The 19,370-nt window shown below is 41.8% G+C and overlaps 3 protein-coding genes across 8 annotated transcripts; all 3 read right to left on the reverse strand.

Moving 5' to 3' along the window:
• Positions 1 to 199: 199 nt before the first annotated feature.
• Positions 200 to 11,313, reverse strand: LOC100122580 (major facilitator superfamily domain-containing protein 12). Of its 6 annotated transcripts, none has more exons than XM_008205721.3 (10): positions 11,231 to 11,313; positions 11,026 to 11,144; positions 10,524 to 10,927; positions 10,299 to 10,439; positions 6,603 to 6,853; positions 6,216 to 6,501; positions 5,408 to 5,516; positions 4,850 to 5,290; positions 846 to 1,099; positions 200 to 709 (listed from the first exon to the last, which is right to left on the reverse strand). In XM_008205721.3, exons 5-10 carry the CDS (start codon positions 6,787 to 6,789, stop codon positions 586 to 588), a joined length of 1,401 nt encoding a protein of 466 aa, XP_008203943.1. In that variant the 5' UTR covers positions 6,790 to 6,853; positions 10,299 to 10,439; positions 10,524 to 10,927; positions 11,026 to 11,144; positions 11,231 to 11,313; the 3' UTR covers positions 200 to 585. The 6 variants fall into 6 exon arrangements, with proteins under 6 accessions (XP_008203943.1, XP_003425751.1, XP_031782111.1 ...); XM_003425703.4 differs by having other exon boundaries at positions 10,299 to 10,444; XM_031926251.1 differs by having other exon boundaries at positions 10,524 to 11,144.
• LOC100122592 (speckle-type POZ protein-like) lies at positions 11,154 to 13,333 on the reverse strand. Its single transcript, XM_001606154.6, has 4 exons — positions 13,128 to 13,333; positions 12,821 to 13,012; positions 11,657 to 12,724; positions 11,154 to 11,571 (listed from the first exon to the last, which is right to left on the reverse strand). Exons 3-4 carry the CDS (start codon positions 12,701 to 12,703, stop codon positions 11,374 to 11,376), a joined length of 1,245 nt encoding a protein of 414 aa, XP_001606204.3. The 5' UTR covers positions 12,704 to 12,724; positions 12,821 to 13,012; positions 13,128 to 13,333; the 3' UTR covers positions 11,154 to 11,373.
• Positions 13,334 to 13,544: 211 nt separating this feature from the next.
• Positions 13,545 to 16,644, reverse strand: LOC100122603 (maspardin). Its single transcript, XM_001606166.6, has 7 exons — positions 16,098 to 16,644; positions 15,620 to 15,754; positions 15,334 to 15,439; positions 15,118 to 15,238; positions 14,932 to 15,040; positions 14,598 to 14,846; positions 13,545 to 14,523 (listed from the first exon to the last, which is right to left on the reverse strand). The coding sequence occupies exons 1-7, from the start codon at positions 16,194 to 16,196 to the stop codon at positions 14,449 to 14,451; spliced, it is 894 nt and encodes a 297-aa protein (XP_001606216.2). The 5' UTR covers positions 16,197 to 16,644; the 3' UTR covers positions 13,545 to 14,448.
• Between the last annotated feature and the right edge of the window lie 2,726 nt (positions 16,645 to 19,370).

The raw sequence follows: 19,370 nt of genomic DNA on the forward strand, positions 1-19,370 counted from the left end.
CGTGCGTTTGTTTATGAACCGCTTCGTTGCGAGGAGTAGAGGAGGAGGGGACAGCGTTCTATATGCCTGCTGAGCGATGCTGATGTCTGTGTGCGCTGGGCTCATGCGGCGAGAAATTTATTGAAATTTCTATAGGTGAAGAGGTGATATGCTGTTGATTTGAGCTGGGGACTGTTATGAAGTATGGCGGTTCTAAAAATTATATTTATGAAACACTTTCGTTTTATTTCGTTCAACTCGAATATAAAATGTCTCTGAAACAACTGATATTTGGTAGTTTTTCCAATTCACTACAATCTTACCATTTGAAAAAAAAACTGGCTTTAAATTTCTACTCTCCCGATACTTAAAACTCGTCGTATCACAACGTTCGTAACCGAGTAGCTATATATGTGTACGAGACAAGTCTGGCAAATACACAGAAAGGTCGTCGGCGCAAAAATCGTGACATAAATGTAATATGCATCTAATGTATCGTCTGATGCCAGATGATCAGATGGCCAGGCTCCGCTGCGCTTTCGGAGTAGTACACGCGTCACACGGCCGTGTCAGTTGCGCACAAGAGTAGCTGCAGGAATTAGCCCGTCAATTGGAGATGCATCGCGACACCAGTGACAGAGTGACGAGTCCGAGGGCCATCGACGACGCGCAGACCACCGCCAGCGTGTCTCGATTGTAATTGGGGCAGAGCTCCTTATCCAGGCATCTCCTGCAATGCGAATCGACATTGTATGTGCCACGTACTCGCCGTTGAATTTATCATTCTGATCGAGCTCAATCGACTCATCGACTTTTTAGACCGACAAGAGGGCTCGAGAAAAATGTCCATTCCAGGAATAACTCACCATCTCTCGATGACGATGACGACGAGTCCGGTGACGATTTTGTCGAGGAACGTCACGATCGAGTAAACCAGCGCGCTGCTCTCGGTCCTGGTCCCGATAAGTTCCGCCGTTATGCTCAGCGCCGTGACCATCGTAATTGAACTTCCGGCCCCGATCAAGACGCCCGCCGAGTACATGACCGCGGCGCCGCTTCCGGCGAACTTCACCACCCCGGCAGCCGCCATGCCGATCAAGCTGCCCAGCAGGTAGCACACCTGCAATCAAAACCATTACATATTTCAGACTCGCGAGAGCGAGAGAGAAAAACTACCTGCGCAAATCATAGCACGCGCCGCGCAGCTCCTATATTTCCACGCAACTACCTCTCATATCCGGCTTGTTACTTGCGAGAAATCGATCGTCGTGTTTGTTACTGTACGTATAGCTTCGCTCGCGAGGGAAGTCGACTTTTTGCACGCGGGGTGTAATTAGCGACAGTGTTGCAGCGAGGGGGACTATTATCTTAATGCAAACTGGAAAACTGGAGAAGCCGACTGGTAATGCCGGAGTCTTAGAGATTCATTGTACGGTTGTTAACTCCGTCGACGGATATACTTGCGCCGATGCGAATCAAACCAACAATATCGTAGTGGCGCGTCTCCGAAGTGTAAACGAGAATCGCACAGCCCGACGGGCGGTTTATTCTAGATAAGAATCGCGTTACAGTATAATAATGCGTGCGTTCTATAACGCCGTCGGAGAAATAATAATCCGCGTGAATATTCAGTCGCATCGGGCGTCGACAAGCTGTTGTCGCAAACGCGCTTCCACGGCTGTATATGCGTGTCTTCGGCTAGGAATGCAGCTTACACACACACAGCTCCTTTTGCATTTCATCGGAGCGAAGCGGGTATGTGTGCAGTGCGAAGGCACGTCGAGCTGCTCGCTTTCCGAGAAACGACTACCGGTAGCTCTGAAATCCGGTTATTCTCGAAACGGCTTTGAAGTTTCTCGCTTCGATTCTCGAGTAGCTCTCTTCGTCTCTCTCTCTCTCGCTCTCTTTCTCCGAATTTACTCCGGCTTGTAAATCACTCCGATACTCCGCCGGGAGAATTTCATCGCGTTTCTCGGCTGGATTTTCGATTCAACATCTGCAGGCGTACATAAATCGTCGGACTGGCTAACTTCAAGCATCGTCGGTAGCTCATTCAGCCTGCGCGCACCCCATTCGCGCCCACACGACACTCGGCTCCGCTAATACACTCGCTGACAGTTGCTACGGCTATTAATAAAGCCATCCATCCATCCCTCGGTGTGCACATACACGTACACGCCCAGCTCGAGCTTTATGTCTACGCAAACAATCGTCTCGCGCTGAGACAGGACGAAGGCGCGAAGTGAGTTGTCCCTCATAATGAGGCGTGATAACGCGCGCCCATGGCTGCGGAGATACCCGTGTTACACACGCACGCGCACACACACACACGCTGGCCGAAAATAATCGCGCCGACTACTTCGCGAAGCGGGCATGCCGTAAATAGTGTAGCAGAGCGCACAGGAAGCGGCTCCAGAAATACTGAAGTCACGCTCCGTCTGAAGTGCCGCGCTTATTTTCGGCTGCACTTCACGCCCGGCTTTTAACGCCGGACCGGAACCGGAGTACGTGCAGGAATGTATACAGAGACGTTTACGACTATTGGCCGACCGCGGAGAATCGGACTCGTATTAACCGATTTCCGCAGGGAGATTCTTTCGAAGCCGCACACAGACGCGCAGCGCCGAGATTTAATTGGCATAAATTGCGCGGAAAACGCGGCGCGGTGTTAACAAGGTGCGAGTCATCGGGGAAGATTGAATCAAAAGCAGATGTGTCCGCTGATGCGCCGCGCGCTGAAACGTGTGAATGAGTGGCGCGATGATAATAACGCCCGCAGTGAATGAATCAATTAGTCAATGGCTGCGGTAATGCGAGCTCTGTTGGTATATACAATGGATCGCTGCGCTTTGTCGAGGTTTTATAACGTAAGATTTTTCGACGCTGTGCTTGTATACATACTGACGTGCTTTGAATCGAAGATTTGGTATTGTTATACTGTATTCTAACCGTTGTTGTAACAACAACCAAAACGCGTATACAATTTTATTTTTTAACAAACAATTCGCCGTGCCGACGTTCAAAGCCGGTCGAGGATCATAACTCTGTCACCTTCCCAGATCGTACGCCAAAGATAAAACTTTTTTCAAACCGGCTATAATTACAAATTTAAATTTAAGTACACACACACAGAGATGCAGTGTCTACACACCTGACTCCCGCAGCGCCTTCGCAAAGGAACTTTCATACTCTCGACTCGCAACCTTGCGCGCTTCCCTCAAAGCTCGCCCTTCGCTCCCCACTGCATCAAGCTATACACATACAGCCGTATACCTTCTCGGCTGCGCGCACCGCACGCGTTTCCGGAATTCGAAATTAATTGCGCTGAGCTATAAATAGCACGCGCGGTGCGGCGCGATTAAATTGGCCGTGTGTGTATATGTGCGCACATTCAGCGCCGCCGCCGCTGCTGCACTCCAGGTGTATAATTAATAGAGGAGCCGCTCGCGCATCCTCACCTTTGCGAGTTTTACGCCGCCGCCGTCGCGCGTGCGAGACTGAGGAGAGTCTATAGTTCTAGTGGCCTTTTTTTTTCGAGAAGACCGAGCGTTAAACTGAAGGTGCACGTCGTTTCCAGGCTTTATGAGGTTTCGAGTTGAAGTGTAAATTTGCTCGTTTTCTGCTTAGCCTTTTTTATGTGCTGCGCCGAGGAATTTCGAGAGAGCTTGCCGCTGATCGTGATGGTTTTACGACATTGCATGCTACGTTTATCGCTCTTTGATTGGGCGAAAAATAAACTACTTATGCTAGAGATGTGTACTCGTGGTTAGACTTTCTGAAAATTTATGCTTAATTAGTATACTGCGATATAAATGTGTAACGTTCGAAGAACAAGTGTGCGCTTGCTTTTGGATGAAATTTAAACAAGAATTAGTTATTTACATGCGAATCAACTTATAATTTTAAACGCAATAGGCTATCTTGATGAACAGGAAAAAAAATTTTACACTACATATAAAATGCTAACAAGCTTGTTTTACTCGTACACGAAAGCATTACTCCTTCATATTCGCGAAATAAATAAACAAAGAGGCGGGCATTAAACGCGCATTATACATTGCGATAAATTTCACTGCGAAACGTATAAAAGCCAAAGAGCAGACATCTGGATTCCCCGACCGCAATGAAGATCACGCAACGTAGATGTGCAAAGGAGCGATAAATGGCTTCAAAATTGAGGGGTGGGTCCCCATCACGCTCGAAGTCACTGAACTCGAAATGTTTATTTTTACTTTCCCATGCGTTTTGCGTGCGCCAAGCTCGCGTGTTTACTTTGAAAATAAAACTTCTATTATCACGTGCATTTCGCGTTTTAATTACGCGAAAAGACCCCGCCGGGGCTGTTAACGTTCTGTTCTGGACATAGATCTGTCGACCTTTTAATTCAGTGGGATTCAAAATTATTCAGCATTCGTAATCAAACAACTCGGATTTCTTTAATTATATTAGTTCAAAAGGATGCCGAAAAGGACGTTCCTATAAATCTTCGTTAATTATAGTTGCATTAAAGGCCGTGCAACGATGCGTTACTCCTCACTTTAAACATCCTGCTCTGGGACTACAAAAAATTAAGAATTCCATTACAGTGATATTAAAATGAAGTTTTCATGCTCGTGTTTTTAAACGCAAACATCGTACATCAGCGTCACATTAAGACGTTAAATTACAGCATTTAAATTTATAAATATTCATAAATGTTTTGATATAATTGTTGCTTCAGTTTTGATGAACGAACCTCGCGTGAAATATTTTTACACTTCTCGTAGCGCATACACGACTTCATAAAAACTTCAGTCATCTTCACACTTATAATGATCAAAATGAATAAAATGTTTTCTTTATAAGAAAGAAGCAATTAATCAATCTACACCTTGGTACCGCACGAGCGGTTGATGTACTTCAGCAACAACGCCGCGACGAACGAGGCGGTGTACGAGACCAGGGGAACAGTAGCGAGCGCCTGTCGACCACCGATTCCTGTCTCTTCGATGTATAGCGGCAGGTAAACCGTCGCCAGAGTGATGAAAAGTCGACTGGCTACGTAGAGCAATGCCACGCGGACCAATAGGCTCGTGGAAAACCAACCCTTCCGCTGATAGGATCCGGTGACGGGTGTCGATGGTGCCGTTGTCTCAGTCGTTACAGAAACCGCACTAGTCGATGTGCTGGGAATTGGTCGATTGGCTTCAACACTACCGGCAGTTGCAGGTCTCGGGGGTGTCCTGATGGCCTCCAAGAGACGCGCGTTCAAGAACACGTGGAAGAGAACCGTTGACACCACACCAAAGAGCGTCAGCACTACAACGATGTTCTGTGAATAATAGCAGAGAATCGTCCGAATAGGATAAAGATTTTACTGATAAAGTATTCGCAGGAATTCAAGCGAAGTCATAAAAAAAAACAATAACATTTAATTGTTCATACGCACTCGAAATTTGAAAGCATCGATGGGACCCAGGCGGGTCGATCGTCCGCTTGGCAGTACAATCCACGTAACGATGAAGACAATCACCGCTGCACCGACTTGAGCGGAATATCTGAAAAGCCCACGAGTGTTTGGTTTTTTATTTCGCCCATTAAAGCCACCTGACTTGGTGCTTTACTGCTGTATTTTGAAGCAATGTATAAGCTTCTCTTGCTCGAGGAAACTATTCGGTATTTACTCGTCGAATTTATTTTTATTACTTAATCAAAACTTTGTATCTCAATTTTCTAAAAAACAAACAATATTTCATATCCCTCGGAGTATCGAAACGTGCTAAAGACAGTATTTTCGACAGAAAGTTTGTAATTCTAATAGCGCTGCACGTGCTCTTTAAATATATTAAGGCTAGTTCAAATTCAGCTTACAGGCAAGCCGCACTCAATACCGACCATATAATTACGTTCAATACTCCAATGCGATTCATGCAGGATCGTAAATAATGCATTTTTCCGACGAAACGCAAGAAAGAAAAATTAACAACGCAGGCGGTAAAAATGCATGGATTCAACGCGATGCCGGTAATGACAGTATTCAATAACGAACGAAATGGCCGTTTAATGATTCAATTTCTTTAAAGCAATCCACTGTGGCTTACTCATAAACATCGCACGATACTGGTTTACAGATCCAGCAAGTCGATAAGCCGGCCGTTTTAAACACTTATTACACGATCCAATTAGCTATAGAGCAATATTGCAACGGTTGCTACATATATTCATTTATTTTTTGCAGACGAGCATACAGCACTTGCCTTATGGCGGTGAGCTCGGCCCGGACGAGGGGCGAGTTAGTGAGGGCCGGTATCATGGACAGGTGGGAGATTTGCACAGCGGCCCAGCCGGTCTGGAAGACCATGATGCTGAGCACGTAGACGAACATCGTGCCGACGCTGTAAGGGTTGCGCACGAAACTGCCGAATATCACGGGGAATGAGACGGTCACCATTACCGAACCCACCACGTGCCAGACTTTCTTTTTGGAGTAACGATCGACTAGGACGCCGAATACTGGAGTCATTAAGGCGTCAATAACCTGACCTGTGAATTCGCGAATGAAATTAATTAATAGCAATATGTTTAATTTTTATAATTACAAATTCGATAGGACATCTCAAGCAGAGGACAGATCATATTCATACCTAACAAAAGCAGAGTTCCAGCTGTGAGGGGTTCGAGCAGCGCTATCCGCTGTAGAAAGAGTAATGTGTATGAAAACCACATGGCCGCGGTCAGGTCATTGAAGACGTGGCCCATAGCATAGGCGACCCTCGTCGTCAAGCTTATCGAGCGCTCGACCAGCGGGGTTCTTTCACTGCTTTCTGCCATCGTTATCCTACTGCTGTTGTTGCAAGCTGCTTTTTGATTTGCGAACCAGCTCCTACATCTGATTCTGTAAATAAATTATTGTATGCTCAGTATATGATTAGAAAACATTTCAACGTACATTTTTCGAATCCTAATATTTTTTAAAACAAAAAGTTGAGCAAAATCGCGCAATCCCCATCAACGCCGTTCGATAAGCTCACCAACTGCAATCTGTTTTTAATTAAGTTACGCAAGTCTCATTCATGTACCCAGTATCATGATAAAATGATCGCTTGGTCAAAATGTTGAATCCTTGGAAAAAGGAGCGATTACGAATTCTCGTAAACACATCAAGCTAATAACATACCCGCAAAACGTAGCTATCACAATTTCGTCTCCGAGACAATTACACTTCCATCCAAGCCACAAAACCACCTCACGCAAGTTTCATCACCCCCGTAACAATTATTCTTCCGCAATCCTCTCCTCTAAAGAACACACTCTACCGCCACGCGAGCTCTTCTCCCTTCACCACAACTGCACACGACACACCACGTGCTCCTGCTCGGCGATGAATAACGTACGCGAGAATCCGCTCGACCGCTCATTAACGACGTATACGTACAGTGTCGAGGTCCGGACAGCTGCGAAAATATTGTGCGTTCAGAGCGGGGCTCCTCTTACACGCGAGCCGATGCGATACTTCCTTTTGTTCCACCTGCGCGCGCGTCGCGAGCCTATATAGTGAATAAGCGCTTGTTGTAATTGCAGAGCAGCTGGATGCAGTCGGCGGCTTGTTTTGCCGATCGAACGGGTTTTTGTTTGCGCTGCTGGTATTTTTAAGCGATTTAGAGATGATTGGTGTGCTTGAATTATCGGAACTGGGAAGCAACATAATAAACACTAAACTTCTAGTATACAGGAGAAATAATCGTTTCATAGCAGACCATAAAATTATTAAAAATTTATGCTCTCTCACGAGACGTTACATAAAGCGACTCTACTTTGAAAAGGCACAATACGTGCGTTCTATGCGAGCGTGTCAACGAAAATATGAATGATAAGTTCTCCTAGATAAATTTGGATTATCGGTACAGCGGAATTCGAAAAATATATTTTTTCAGCGCATAAAGTCACGTATATTGCAATGATGCAATATCGAAGAACATGACGATAATGAAGTAGAATGAGTCGATGAAGCAGTGACTTATCTATTATTTTCTTCAAATTACTCGGGCATTACCATTAATTAGCCTCCCAAAGAAAACCACGCTGAGGAGTAAAAAATTCATGTCGTTCAACTTAATTTAATCGATGTATCGCAAACTCACGCAAAAATTTTAAAATTCCTAAAGGCCATAATGCACTCTTCAGTAGCCGGTGACCGGCCACAACAACCTCAGGTAGCTCGTTAACAGATATACAACGCATCAGTCATAACTCCTTTCTCCCTCCATCTCTGTCTCACTCCTGCGCGCGCAATCAACTCCAGTTTGCCGGCGTAATGGTCGTCTTCCTCGGGCGCGATTATTGTCGTTGCACTTGATGCACTTTACACCTTTTAATTCAGCACCTCGCGCTTCGGTGCTTGCCTGCAATTACATTGTCCCTACCCGTGCTGCCAGCGCCATCGGCTCTATATTTCATTTGCTTAATTGACGACCGTAAGACCGACCAACTGCAGTAATAACTCTATTTCATCGGTTTTATGGTTTACATTTATTAGCGCTGCCGTTTCACAGCCTGCTTTAATGCGATGTTACGGAGATAGCGAATAATTTAGTTAACATAGTATTAAAAGTCCTACTCATGAATGAGATTAGCTCGCACAATCAACGTAGTAGCGAATATACAAGTATCTAATTTATTTTTTAATTTTGAATGCACGCGATCGATCGTTTTTTTTTATTTTTTTAATTCACCGGATTCTCGCTCGAGTACTTGCTCACTATCACCACAACCGCTCAGAACTGAATACACAGCGACTCAGTGATCGCAATCTTCTTGAGCCGGTTATCGATTTCGCACATCGATAAAGAAATGACGCGTCCACACGAGACCGGCATCGACAACTGAACACACATCCCAGCGAGAGAGGAAGAAACACGGCCTCTGCCGATTCCCCAGCCGCGGAGTATACTCGTCACCGCTGTTTGTCCTTTCACCGGGCGATCGCGTAATCGCGCCGCTCTGCCGCCGTAAATGGACGAGTTGAAGGCGATCCCGGAGGCGTAGAGCGAGGCTCGTTCGTTGATTTTTCTTCGGGAAACTGGACCTTTTAACTCGTTCTCTACTAGTTCATTTGATTTCAATTCTAAATTTCGAGTACTACGAGACTGTAAACATGAAAATCGACAGTTAAAATTTCGTTGATCTTAGGACTCGAGTTAGATAATGAGTGTAGTTTCCGGGAACGTCAGTAGATAGAGTACAAAACTGCACAGAACAGATAATTCTATGAATAGTTATAGTGTCAGCTGTGATACTGTTGAAATAATATACCTTGCACACAACAAACAGACGAAGTAGAAAGCGATCGCGAAGGTTCTCTTTCAAGGTGAAGAAACTTAAAACGAGCTGTATTCATCTGGTTGTGACAAGGAGTAAACTGACATATGTTGCCTTCAATTTGAATCATCTGATGCACTGCTCGAGTCATGTGAAGCATAAATAAAACCGAGAAGAAAACCACATGAAATTTGTTATTTTGCTACAAATTACGTAACGATACAAAGGTCGTTGAATCAATTGAATCCGGTATTTTTAAATCAACATCGCAACTAAGTTTGATTAGCTCTGCTGTAAACTAAGACATTCTGATTAAGTTGATTCGATACAATAGGATACTCTTATCGTCTTTCACACCTTTCAGTTTGATTACACTCAAAGAGCTTGGTTTGCTTTCGCTACTGAGTATCCTGTCTGCTGTCGATCAATGAAGCATAATTACCGGAAATAACTGCACTCGCATAAAGCCTAGATCGACGATAGCAGCGACGCTTAAAAATACATGACAAATCTGAGAAATTTCGAAACTAGTTTTTCGCTGAATTTAGAAAAACAAACGGAAGTAGTAGTTTTTTAAGTGAAGAAAGAGATTACGAAACCGTATCTTATCGATCGAAAACGGATTTTTCAAGAAGACATTTTTTCATTGGGCAATTGTTGTTGGTCTACGTATCTTCCTCGGTTGAAATAAAAATATAAACATTTTTTATAATTGTCAAGGTGAAAATTGTTTATAAATATAAAATTTAAATAAATCACTAAGCACTTTTTCTTTTTATGAGAATAATTTTTACGTTTAGTCACTTGTGGTTGCAAGTGACTAAAAGTAAAAATAAACGAAAGTTAAATATACAAACGTACAGTAGTCGTTTGATTGAAAAATTAATCATAAAGATCACACAAGAGAGTATGAAGGTTTTCCTTAGCACGTTGATTTAAACTTTGCTAAATCATCAATTTAAAGAATGATAATTGCCTTACTGCGCAATTTACAAATTGTTTTATAAATTTTACAAACTCACCGTATTATTTTTCATGGTGGCTTCACCTTTCCTTCGTTGACTCTCCCTATACGACGTCGACTAATGGAATAAAGTACCAGTGTTCCTCAATCACCTGGGGCTCTGCTTCACTACGCGCTTCACCAACAATTGCCAAATTCACTGTACTTATAAAAAAACATTTAATTAACGACAATTCTTTTCATCATTACAGGACAAACAAAATAAGCTCACGGCATCACCTACCCGTATGTTCCAATAGGCAAAGTCGATCGCCGCCCAAGTATAAGCTCGCGCTCGTCGAGTCTCTCTAGGTGTTGTCGGTCGTCGACGCGCATACCGCGGGTGGATCGGCGGTGGTAGTGGCCCCCCAGTTCTCCTCCATTTCTTTCTCTCTTCGCCTCGCGCGTAACCCGAGATCACCAAGAGAAACGCGAGTGTCGTGCATGCAGAGCGCGAGACCAAGCGGAATCGATACGTTCTTGTACGGTCTCCGCGAACTTCTCTCTTGCCTCCGGTTCTGCGCTGAGCTTATCTTCTCTGAGTGCACTGCACTCGGCGGTGTTGAGATTTTTGAAGTCGTCTGTTAAACCGATGAGCTGCACTCGAGGAAGCGAAGAGAAAAGACTGGAAGGTGGAATTGAAAAGACCTGAAATTGAGAGATCGTTAATCGATTGAGCTCATATTTTCTTAGGATAATATGCTTGTGTATTTATGATTGTAAATTTCGTTGTTGAACAATTGTACTTCTGTTAGAGCGTCTGGCTTCCTGGATGATTTTTCCAATACTTGCTGTCAGTGACTTTGATTGTAAATAGGCGGCAGGAAAGCATGTAGTTTATAATTGTGCAGTTGATAATAATAACCTTGACATGAAATTTATACCAAACATTCATTTATTCATTAAGATAAAAATAATCATCTATTTTTTACATGCGTTTTAAAAACAAACCATTAAAGTACTGAAGCGTATTTTAGATTTAAAAAATATATTATTTCTGAGATACTTTGAATCTCAATTTTTTGGTGATCTATGGGTTAAGAAATTTAATTACATACTAAATACGTTTCATAATTTCGAAGTTATACCTATCATCAATATTCTAAATCTTCATCTCCATCAACGTAACTGTAATTATCATGTTCGTCGTAAATATCAGAACTATTATCATCATCTTTATACCTATCATCAAATGGACAATCTATCGCGTCATAATATTCATTTTCATCAATATTGTATTCTGAATATTTCCTTTTTTTGCCTCTTCCAGAAGTAACATTATTAGAACTAGCCTAAAAATAATATTTTTTATTAACATTATTTTTGTCTATAAGTATATACATAGCAATATATTTGATTGATTGAAATAAACAATACCATTGCATTAAAAACTTCAGTCACTAAATCTGGGTAAGAATGTTGCGTGAAAGTGTATCCTGGAGTACCAATCATTTCTTTACAATGATCAGTGATAAATTTAATAGCACTCAATCTTAGCCTCAAGGCTCTTTGTTTATCTGCTATCACAAGCAACTCCCAAGCATTATTAACGTGTAACCCATGTATGAGGTGTTCTTCACATACAAACTTCAATCCTTGTAAATCATATCTTACAGCAGCAGCCAGGATATCTGTCCCCAGCAAATGCAGATTTTCAATCTTTCCAGTGTATATGTACCTTAATACCTCCATTATTACCTTATTTTCAAATTCACAGAGATTTATTATGTGAATTTCATTACCCATTCGAGCATGATCCACAAACATTTCTTGAAACACTGAACTACGGGATGCCAATATGCATTTGTGTCCGAGGAATGTCATTCCATTCAGCAGAAGTGTGATATCACTGAACTGTCCTGTTTGCCATAGCCATTGAAAATCATTGCAAACCTCATGCTCAGAATCATAGGAGCTTGGATGTGCTTTAATTGTCTCTGTTCTAGTAATTTCATAGCCAATGCTAGCCTTAACTTCACAATATATTGTAAGCTTATCAGCAGGAAGAAGAATTTTAGCATCTCTCAACAGATCTCTTCTTTTTATGAAATCTTCGAATCCCCAAACATCACTCTCAGTAAAAGTATGTTTTGGAGACCAAGGCAATTGGTACGCCACCTCACCTCTATGATTAAGTATAGAAAACCTAAATTCAGCAGTAATTGCACGATAATATGTTCTTCTTAAATGAAGGTACAAGGAAATCCATTCTGGATTATTGAATCCCATCGGAAACAAATCTAAACGCCATTTCAAAGCCGCATCATCTCCTACTGAGAATATGGGTGAATATACTTTTTGTCCTGTTGGATTGGAATAATAACTAAAATTCTTTATAGTCCACATATAAGTGGCATCAGCTACTTTCATTTTTGTAATGGCATAGTTTTCGGCAATAGGTACACTTCCTGCCATCAGTGCCATGATTGAAATTTTCTTCACTTTCTGAAAAATATACATAAAAACTAATTAACTGTTTTGAAACGATTTACTAATAGAGAAACTATATAAGTTTACTATAACAATTTTGCAAAAAATTACTTGGTTAAAATTTCAATTTTCACATTATTCCATTATACCTGTAACCCCTCCGCCGCTCTAAAAAAATGACCTTTGGGAAAACGGTAACACACAGAAGTTGGCGCTGCCTCTGCTTGATTATCGAGAAAAACTCATCAGTGCGTTAGTAGAGAACAAACATCCGAACCGACATTTTATTTCTTCTGTGAGAAGCTGAAAGGCATTACAACAAAAGATGATGTGTCTCGAAAAAGGTAAGTAAGAAACAGTTGACTGAATCCCTTAATCGAATTGCGTTTTTGTACGAAGTTGTGATGAGCTTACTCACCGAAAAAAGCGCTGAATGTGTTGATCATCATAGGCTGCAGGAATTCTCTCGTTGAAGCTGATTTTTCCGTCAGTACAAGAACCAGTAACTTACAAAAACGGTTTTTCCTCCAGAGTCCAGAAGCCGTGAGAGATCTGTCACTGTCGGTTATCAGATCACACGTGCCGGTATAAGTCGCGAAGCGGAGGATGAAACAAGCACACTCTGTGATTCTCAGAAGTCGGAATCGGTTGGATGGTCAGTCCCAGATTCGCGCGGCTACGCTACACTGTTGCCAACTGCTTGAGCGAAGGTAAGAAATTTGATACAAGTAGTTGTCATATAGATATTGATACCATACTTGCAATTCTGATAATACATTTACGAAGATTAAGCAATATATATATCTAAGGGTGTATATTACAAAATCACAATGTATTTAATTTTGAGTTGGCTTTATTTTTTATATCAATTTATAAATATTTTAAGCTACGATAGTATCAAATTAAACGATAGTTTATTATATTAGTAAATAAAATATAAAATCATCGTAGGAACAACCTTGATTAGTTACGTGAAAATAACGCTATACTTTAGCTTAGTATAACTTAACATTGTCGATCTCATTTTTTTACATTGCATAATTATGTTTATAAAAGTACACTTTATAATATAATATGCAGGCAAGACGCGCGAGACAAATAAAAATATTCGCAGTATACGATATACGCTTGCGCAAATTGGCCCCTGAACAAATAATCAGTAAACTCTACCTGCTTGTAAAACGTTCACGTCGTAATTCTAAATCTTATACAAAGTAAGACTTTATCTCATTCACATATACATTGTACAAAAATTTAAGTATTGCACTTGCAAGAAATTGTCAATACCAATGCTTTTCCGTATGAGTATATTGCAATAATAACATAACTGATACAATAAAACAGAATCATTTAAAAACAATAAAAATATAATTAAAAATTACAAAAAAATATAACGAAATCATTAGCAAAGGTTCACAGTGCATAAATTTGACTTTATAGGATTGAATATAAATCTTCCTATGAAATAGCTATTACTAATCATTGCTTATTAAAAATATAAAATGACTAACATATTCGATGTTTTTAAAATACATTACTTTGACTTAATTAGATAAGATTTAGGTAAAAAATTTGTTGGGTGGCTCATTGTCATCATAGCATTTTCCTTTAAATTTTCAATAATCAATGAATCATTCTTTATGATTAAAAACGTGCCATATGCACGGAAATGGGGCATTTTGTAAAAATATCAAAGTACAGCGCATAGTTGAATCACAATTTTCTCGAGATCGTCAAATTCACGTATACACGTCGGCTTCAGGATCTCTCTTAGAGGCAGCATATTCTGTTCCATCAAACTGTCTTAAATGAATCTGAAAATATTTAATTTTTGTTACATATTTCAAATTTTGATTTTGGGAATTCTAGTTGACAAAAGAAATCATACCTGTAGATGTAAATTTACTTCTGCAGATCTGCTTAAGTATGGAAAATTACCGCCGCTCTTCATATGTGCAAGTTTAGCATTGGGATAACACTTGTACATTTCTTCTCTCACATCATTTGATAAAGCATATTCATCAAATACATCCATTATCGTAATTGGCAATTGACAAATTTTTTGAGGCTGGACATAGCAACTTACGCAGTTCATTGTTAGTCTGGACGCTAGCTCTGGCTGAGTCAGGCTCTCCAGCTATAATTAATGATAGCATTGATATAATAATAATAATAATTAAGAGATAAAGTGCGTTTCACTGAACACATATAATATTTCATACCCTTTCAACCATAAAATCGATAGCGTCGATCATTTCGCCGTCCAATTTTTCTGTCTCGAAATTTCCCATCACCATTTTTTTTAATACCAGTGATGGAAGGATCCAAAATCTGTTGAAAATGATGATTTAAGTACAAGGTAGTTTCATTTGTTTCAATTTTTCCAAAAGCTGTCAATTAATACATACACAGCTGCAGAATCATTGTAGCTAAATACGGACGTATCAGTGAAGGTATTACATAGGATGAGCGAGACAACTCTTGGACAGTGTGCATTAACTTCTGCAAATTTCTGGGCAAGAAAACCACCTGCAATGCGAGAAATCATTATTTTAAACATTTTCAGATCACCTTAAGCAAAAAGTAATTTTTTAATACAAGCATTTTTTTTATTCTTTAAATACCTAGCGAAGCTCCAAATAAGTGCACCTTATCTAATTCCATATAATCTAATAGTTTTTTAAAACCATCACACCATTCCTTTACATTCCAGTAGACAGGAGGTTCTGCCTGAAATGAAGTTTATCGATGTGAATATATTTCCATACATAAATATTTACAATGAAGCATTACATAACAGGCATGCAAATGCTACTTCATTGATTGATGTTTTTCTGTATTTTCATAGAGATGAGCAAACCTGTCAATATTTATAGTTCAATTAATAAGTGATCTGATAGCACTACTTACAGATATAACTCTATATCCTTTAGCTGATAGGCCTAGAATTTGTTTGAAGTAAATGTCAGCTGTTCCGCTTACGGGAGGAAGACAAATGAGTGGGCACTTGATAGTCTTTGGGTTTGAGTCATATACTTTCCAGCCCTGCAAAAAATGAAATTTATGAATTGTCGATAATGTAATATTGTCTAAAATCTAAATGGAAGATTTTTAATTCAGAATTTTTTAGCAAAAATGTATATGAATTAACCGAGAATTGATCAGCTTCTTCAAAGCTTGTTTACTACTGTAAAGTATTTATACTTCGATTGCGCAATTTAGCAAGGGTTCATTGAGTCTCGTATGTGAAGACAATCCACGTCGAGAAGAACAAAGATGACAATGGTCATAGAAGAGATTCCGTCGCCTCGAGCCGAGTGAAAAACAAAAATAGATCGAACTCCCGCAAGTAAACAATACAATTACGGAAAAAAAACAATACACTAACCTTCATACCGTCGGCGTCGACGACTATTTTTCGGAGCGGAACAGAGCTCCGGAAGCTCTGATACTCGTGCGACTTGGACAGATCGCTGGCGCACGACATCTTGCACACCTTTTTTCACCAACAAATTAGGCCTCTCTTAAACAACGTATCCCCTTCGCTAAAATAAAAACAAATCTCTCCCCGATCTTTGAGGTTATGTCGGCCCTCCGCTAAGTACACGCCTGGCTCGTCCCTACGCTCGTACTGATGCCCGGACGAAAATCAGAAAACAGCTTCGGTGGTCACGATCGCATTTTCCTGACGAACGAGCTGGCCCTGGTGATACAGACCGGCGAAGACGTCGTGGCTCCTGCTGCAGCCGTTTTCTCGACGCTGCTGCATCGCTGTGTGCAAAACTACTCTCTCGCGCGGCCGCACAACTGATAGACGCGCGAATCCGCACTGGAGTAGCTGTGCATGTAATTGTGCGGAGAGGAAATCGCGTTTTTTTTTTAGATTTTCCTGCGGCGATAACGACGGCTTCGCCGCGTATAAGTCACTGTGGGAGTGTATTTTTTTTATTCTGCGAGTGTGTTGACATTTAGCATGCGCATGCGCGCTGCGCGATTAAGTCGTCTGCAGAGGTATGATTTCGCAGGCCTTTTTTTTATGTAAGTACTTACTTACTTGGGTTTATAGTCAGTCATGATTTTATTTTCATTGGCATTCAATGTGTTGATAGTTTAATCGACATTTTATAATAATAATGATAGGGCGAAATACTATTTTGATTTTTAGATAAGGATTGCATTTTAGTTTCTAATTGAATTTCATTCAATAATTCGTTATGTAACGCGAACTCTTGACAACGACCATTTTGATATCGAGTACAAGGATTCATTACGTTGAGCGTACGACTAGTTTATTATATAAATCGATCACACCGTATTAAATTATAAGTGAGTTTCTCCACGATGTTTTAGTATATAAGGCGATAGCGCAGTGTATTTTTTGATTTTGGCAGTCGTTCGTTCGAAATATTTTGGTACGGTAATTGTTCTGCGCCGTTTACTCGTGTATGGTAAGGGGTAGCGGTGCAGGCTGCTGTTGATTATGCAGAGGTTCTACTTACCGATGTCGCACTGGTAAATCGAACGCGGAATAAAAATGATTTTATTTGGGAAAAAAGTAGACAATTTATTTTAAAATTTGCTCGAATCACGATTGATACATCATTTAAGTGATTTCGAAAAATCTACTCTCCCTTTCAGCGCAATTCTACACTTACAGCCAGACGGTCGAAAGCTCGGCAAATCAGCCACTCGTGAAGCAATTAGCGCACACGTCCACCCCATAGCAAGACCGTCGTCAGCGTCAATCCCTTCACTCGATAACGACTCATCTCTTCCCCTCGCAAGTGCACTTTTCGCGCTTACCACTATCCACTCTCTCAACAAAGCAAACCCGACACTGCATTACTGCTATAATTAGTCCCACATACGCTGATCTGCACCGGATAATGGTCTACCTCTATATCAGCTAAAAAGTCTCGGCTTTATTATGAACGACCGAACGAAAACCGCCGCTTGCGCAGTCTTTGAAGTGTAGCCGAGGACGATCTCGACCCTAAAAAGAAGGAGCTTACGCGCAAGCATATAAGCTCCCTTTGACGTCGGGCGTTTTACGCTATACGTTTGCGAGACGACGAAGACGTCCCTGCGGCTTGTAATACGCCAAATAAGAAGCTAGAAGTTGTTATATTATTAGAATAGATTCAACGAAAATTATCCTTCAAAACTACGCACAGGAGCCGAAGCATCAACTCTCCTCTCAAAAGCTCTCAGCGATACTCCACTCTCGGCTAAAACGATACCGTAAACGAGCGAAAACCTCTCTCGCGCTCATCTCCCGAAAAAAGAAGAGAAAATCAATCCTCGGCCATCGCCGCACACAGAGCAATACCTCCGCACATCTACAGAGAGAGAGAGGGACGAGTATAGAGAGAAGCCGAGAGGCGGCGGGGGCGGCGGCTGTGACGCTGAACCTATTGATTTTTGGAAGAGAGAGAGAGAGAGAGAGAGAGAGAGCGCGTCCAGCAGCGCCTGACCGTTGCGGCTGGGCTCTGCGGAGAGCTTTCGCCCCGCAATCGAAATGGAGGCTGAAATCGTCCCTCTTTGGAAAATATCCACTCGCCGCGGATCGGGCCGAAAAATGAAAAACGAGAAATTGAGAACCCGAGAGAGAGAGAGAGAGAGAGAGAGCGAGGCTCGTAAATCCCGGACTCGTTTAGCATTTATCGAGTCGTCCGGCCCCCGGCATATACAGTATAATGGTCCGCGTCACGGGAATACACGGAGAGGCGCGAGAAAAAAAAGGGCGAAATGAACGTGAGTCGGCTGCCTGATTTCTCAAACGTCGAGCGGTTGGCTTGAAAAATTTCCGGGATTCCGTTGCGGGGTCGGTTTATACACACGCAGTGTCGGTCTTTACCTCTAGAGCTGAATTAATGAAGTGCCGGGCAGTGGGTTTTTCAGTGTCTTTTTCATCTGGCGGGATTCTTTTAGGCGGACGTTTGGCCCGTGTTTATGAGCTTTTTTCTAACCAAACGGCAAAGCTCTCCCTCTGCGCGTTAATTCACGCAACGCCCGCCTGGCCTGTAAGCGCAGCTCATAATGAATATCTCTCTCTCTCTCTCTCTTCTCCACATATAGCACATCAGCGACACTCTGGTGCGATATCGATTCGCGATAATTGAAAGCTCGGCTCTCGCCGTTAAATGTTTCGCTGATATGGACGCGTGTGTATATAGGTAGGCGTGGGTGGCTCGCGAAGAGATAGACGGGATACGATATATATCCGAAATTTCGCGGCGGATTAACGTCGGGACAGCGATGATCAAAGCCCCGGCTTCGCTTTGATGCGCGGCTCAAATATGACCGCCTGTGCGTGTCTATATTATCTATATACGTCGATGCGATTATACTGTATAGCCGCGTTTTATTTTCGAATAAATGCGAACAAATTTAATTCTTCGTTCGAAGAAAATTCGAGCTCGCGCTTCCGACTTCCGACGGGGCGGGAAATCCGGATTTGAATTTTACGAGAGACGAAGCGAAACAAGGAACGGCAAGCCAGCGGCATCGGTAATCAAGAGCAAGCCTCTCGCTCGAGAGAACGCGTTTGAGAACCGCCGCTTTAAAGCCCCACTTATCGAGCGACTCTCTCTCTCTCTCTCTCCTTCTCTAGTTGGTATGATAATGTAATAAAATAAGTGGAGCTCCCTTCTCGAGAAGA

The sequence above is a fragment of the Nasonia vitripennis genome, chromosome 3 (assembly GCF_009193385.2).
Source record: "Nasonia vitripennis strain AsymCx chromosome 3, Nvit_psr_1.1, whole genome shotgun sequence".
Taxonomy (NCBI): domain Eukaryota; kingdom Metazoa; phylum Arthropoda; class Insecta; order Hymenoptera; family Pteromalidae; genus Nasonia; species Nasonia vitripennis.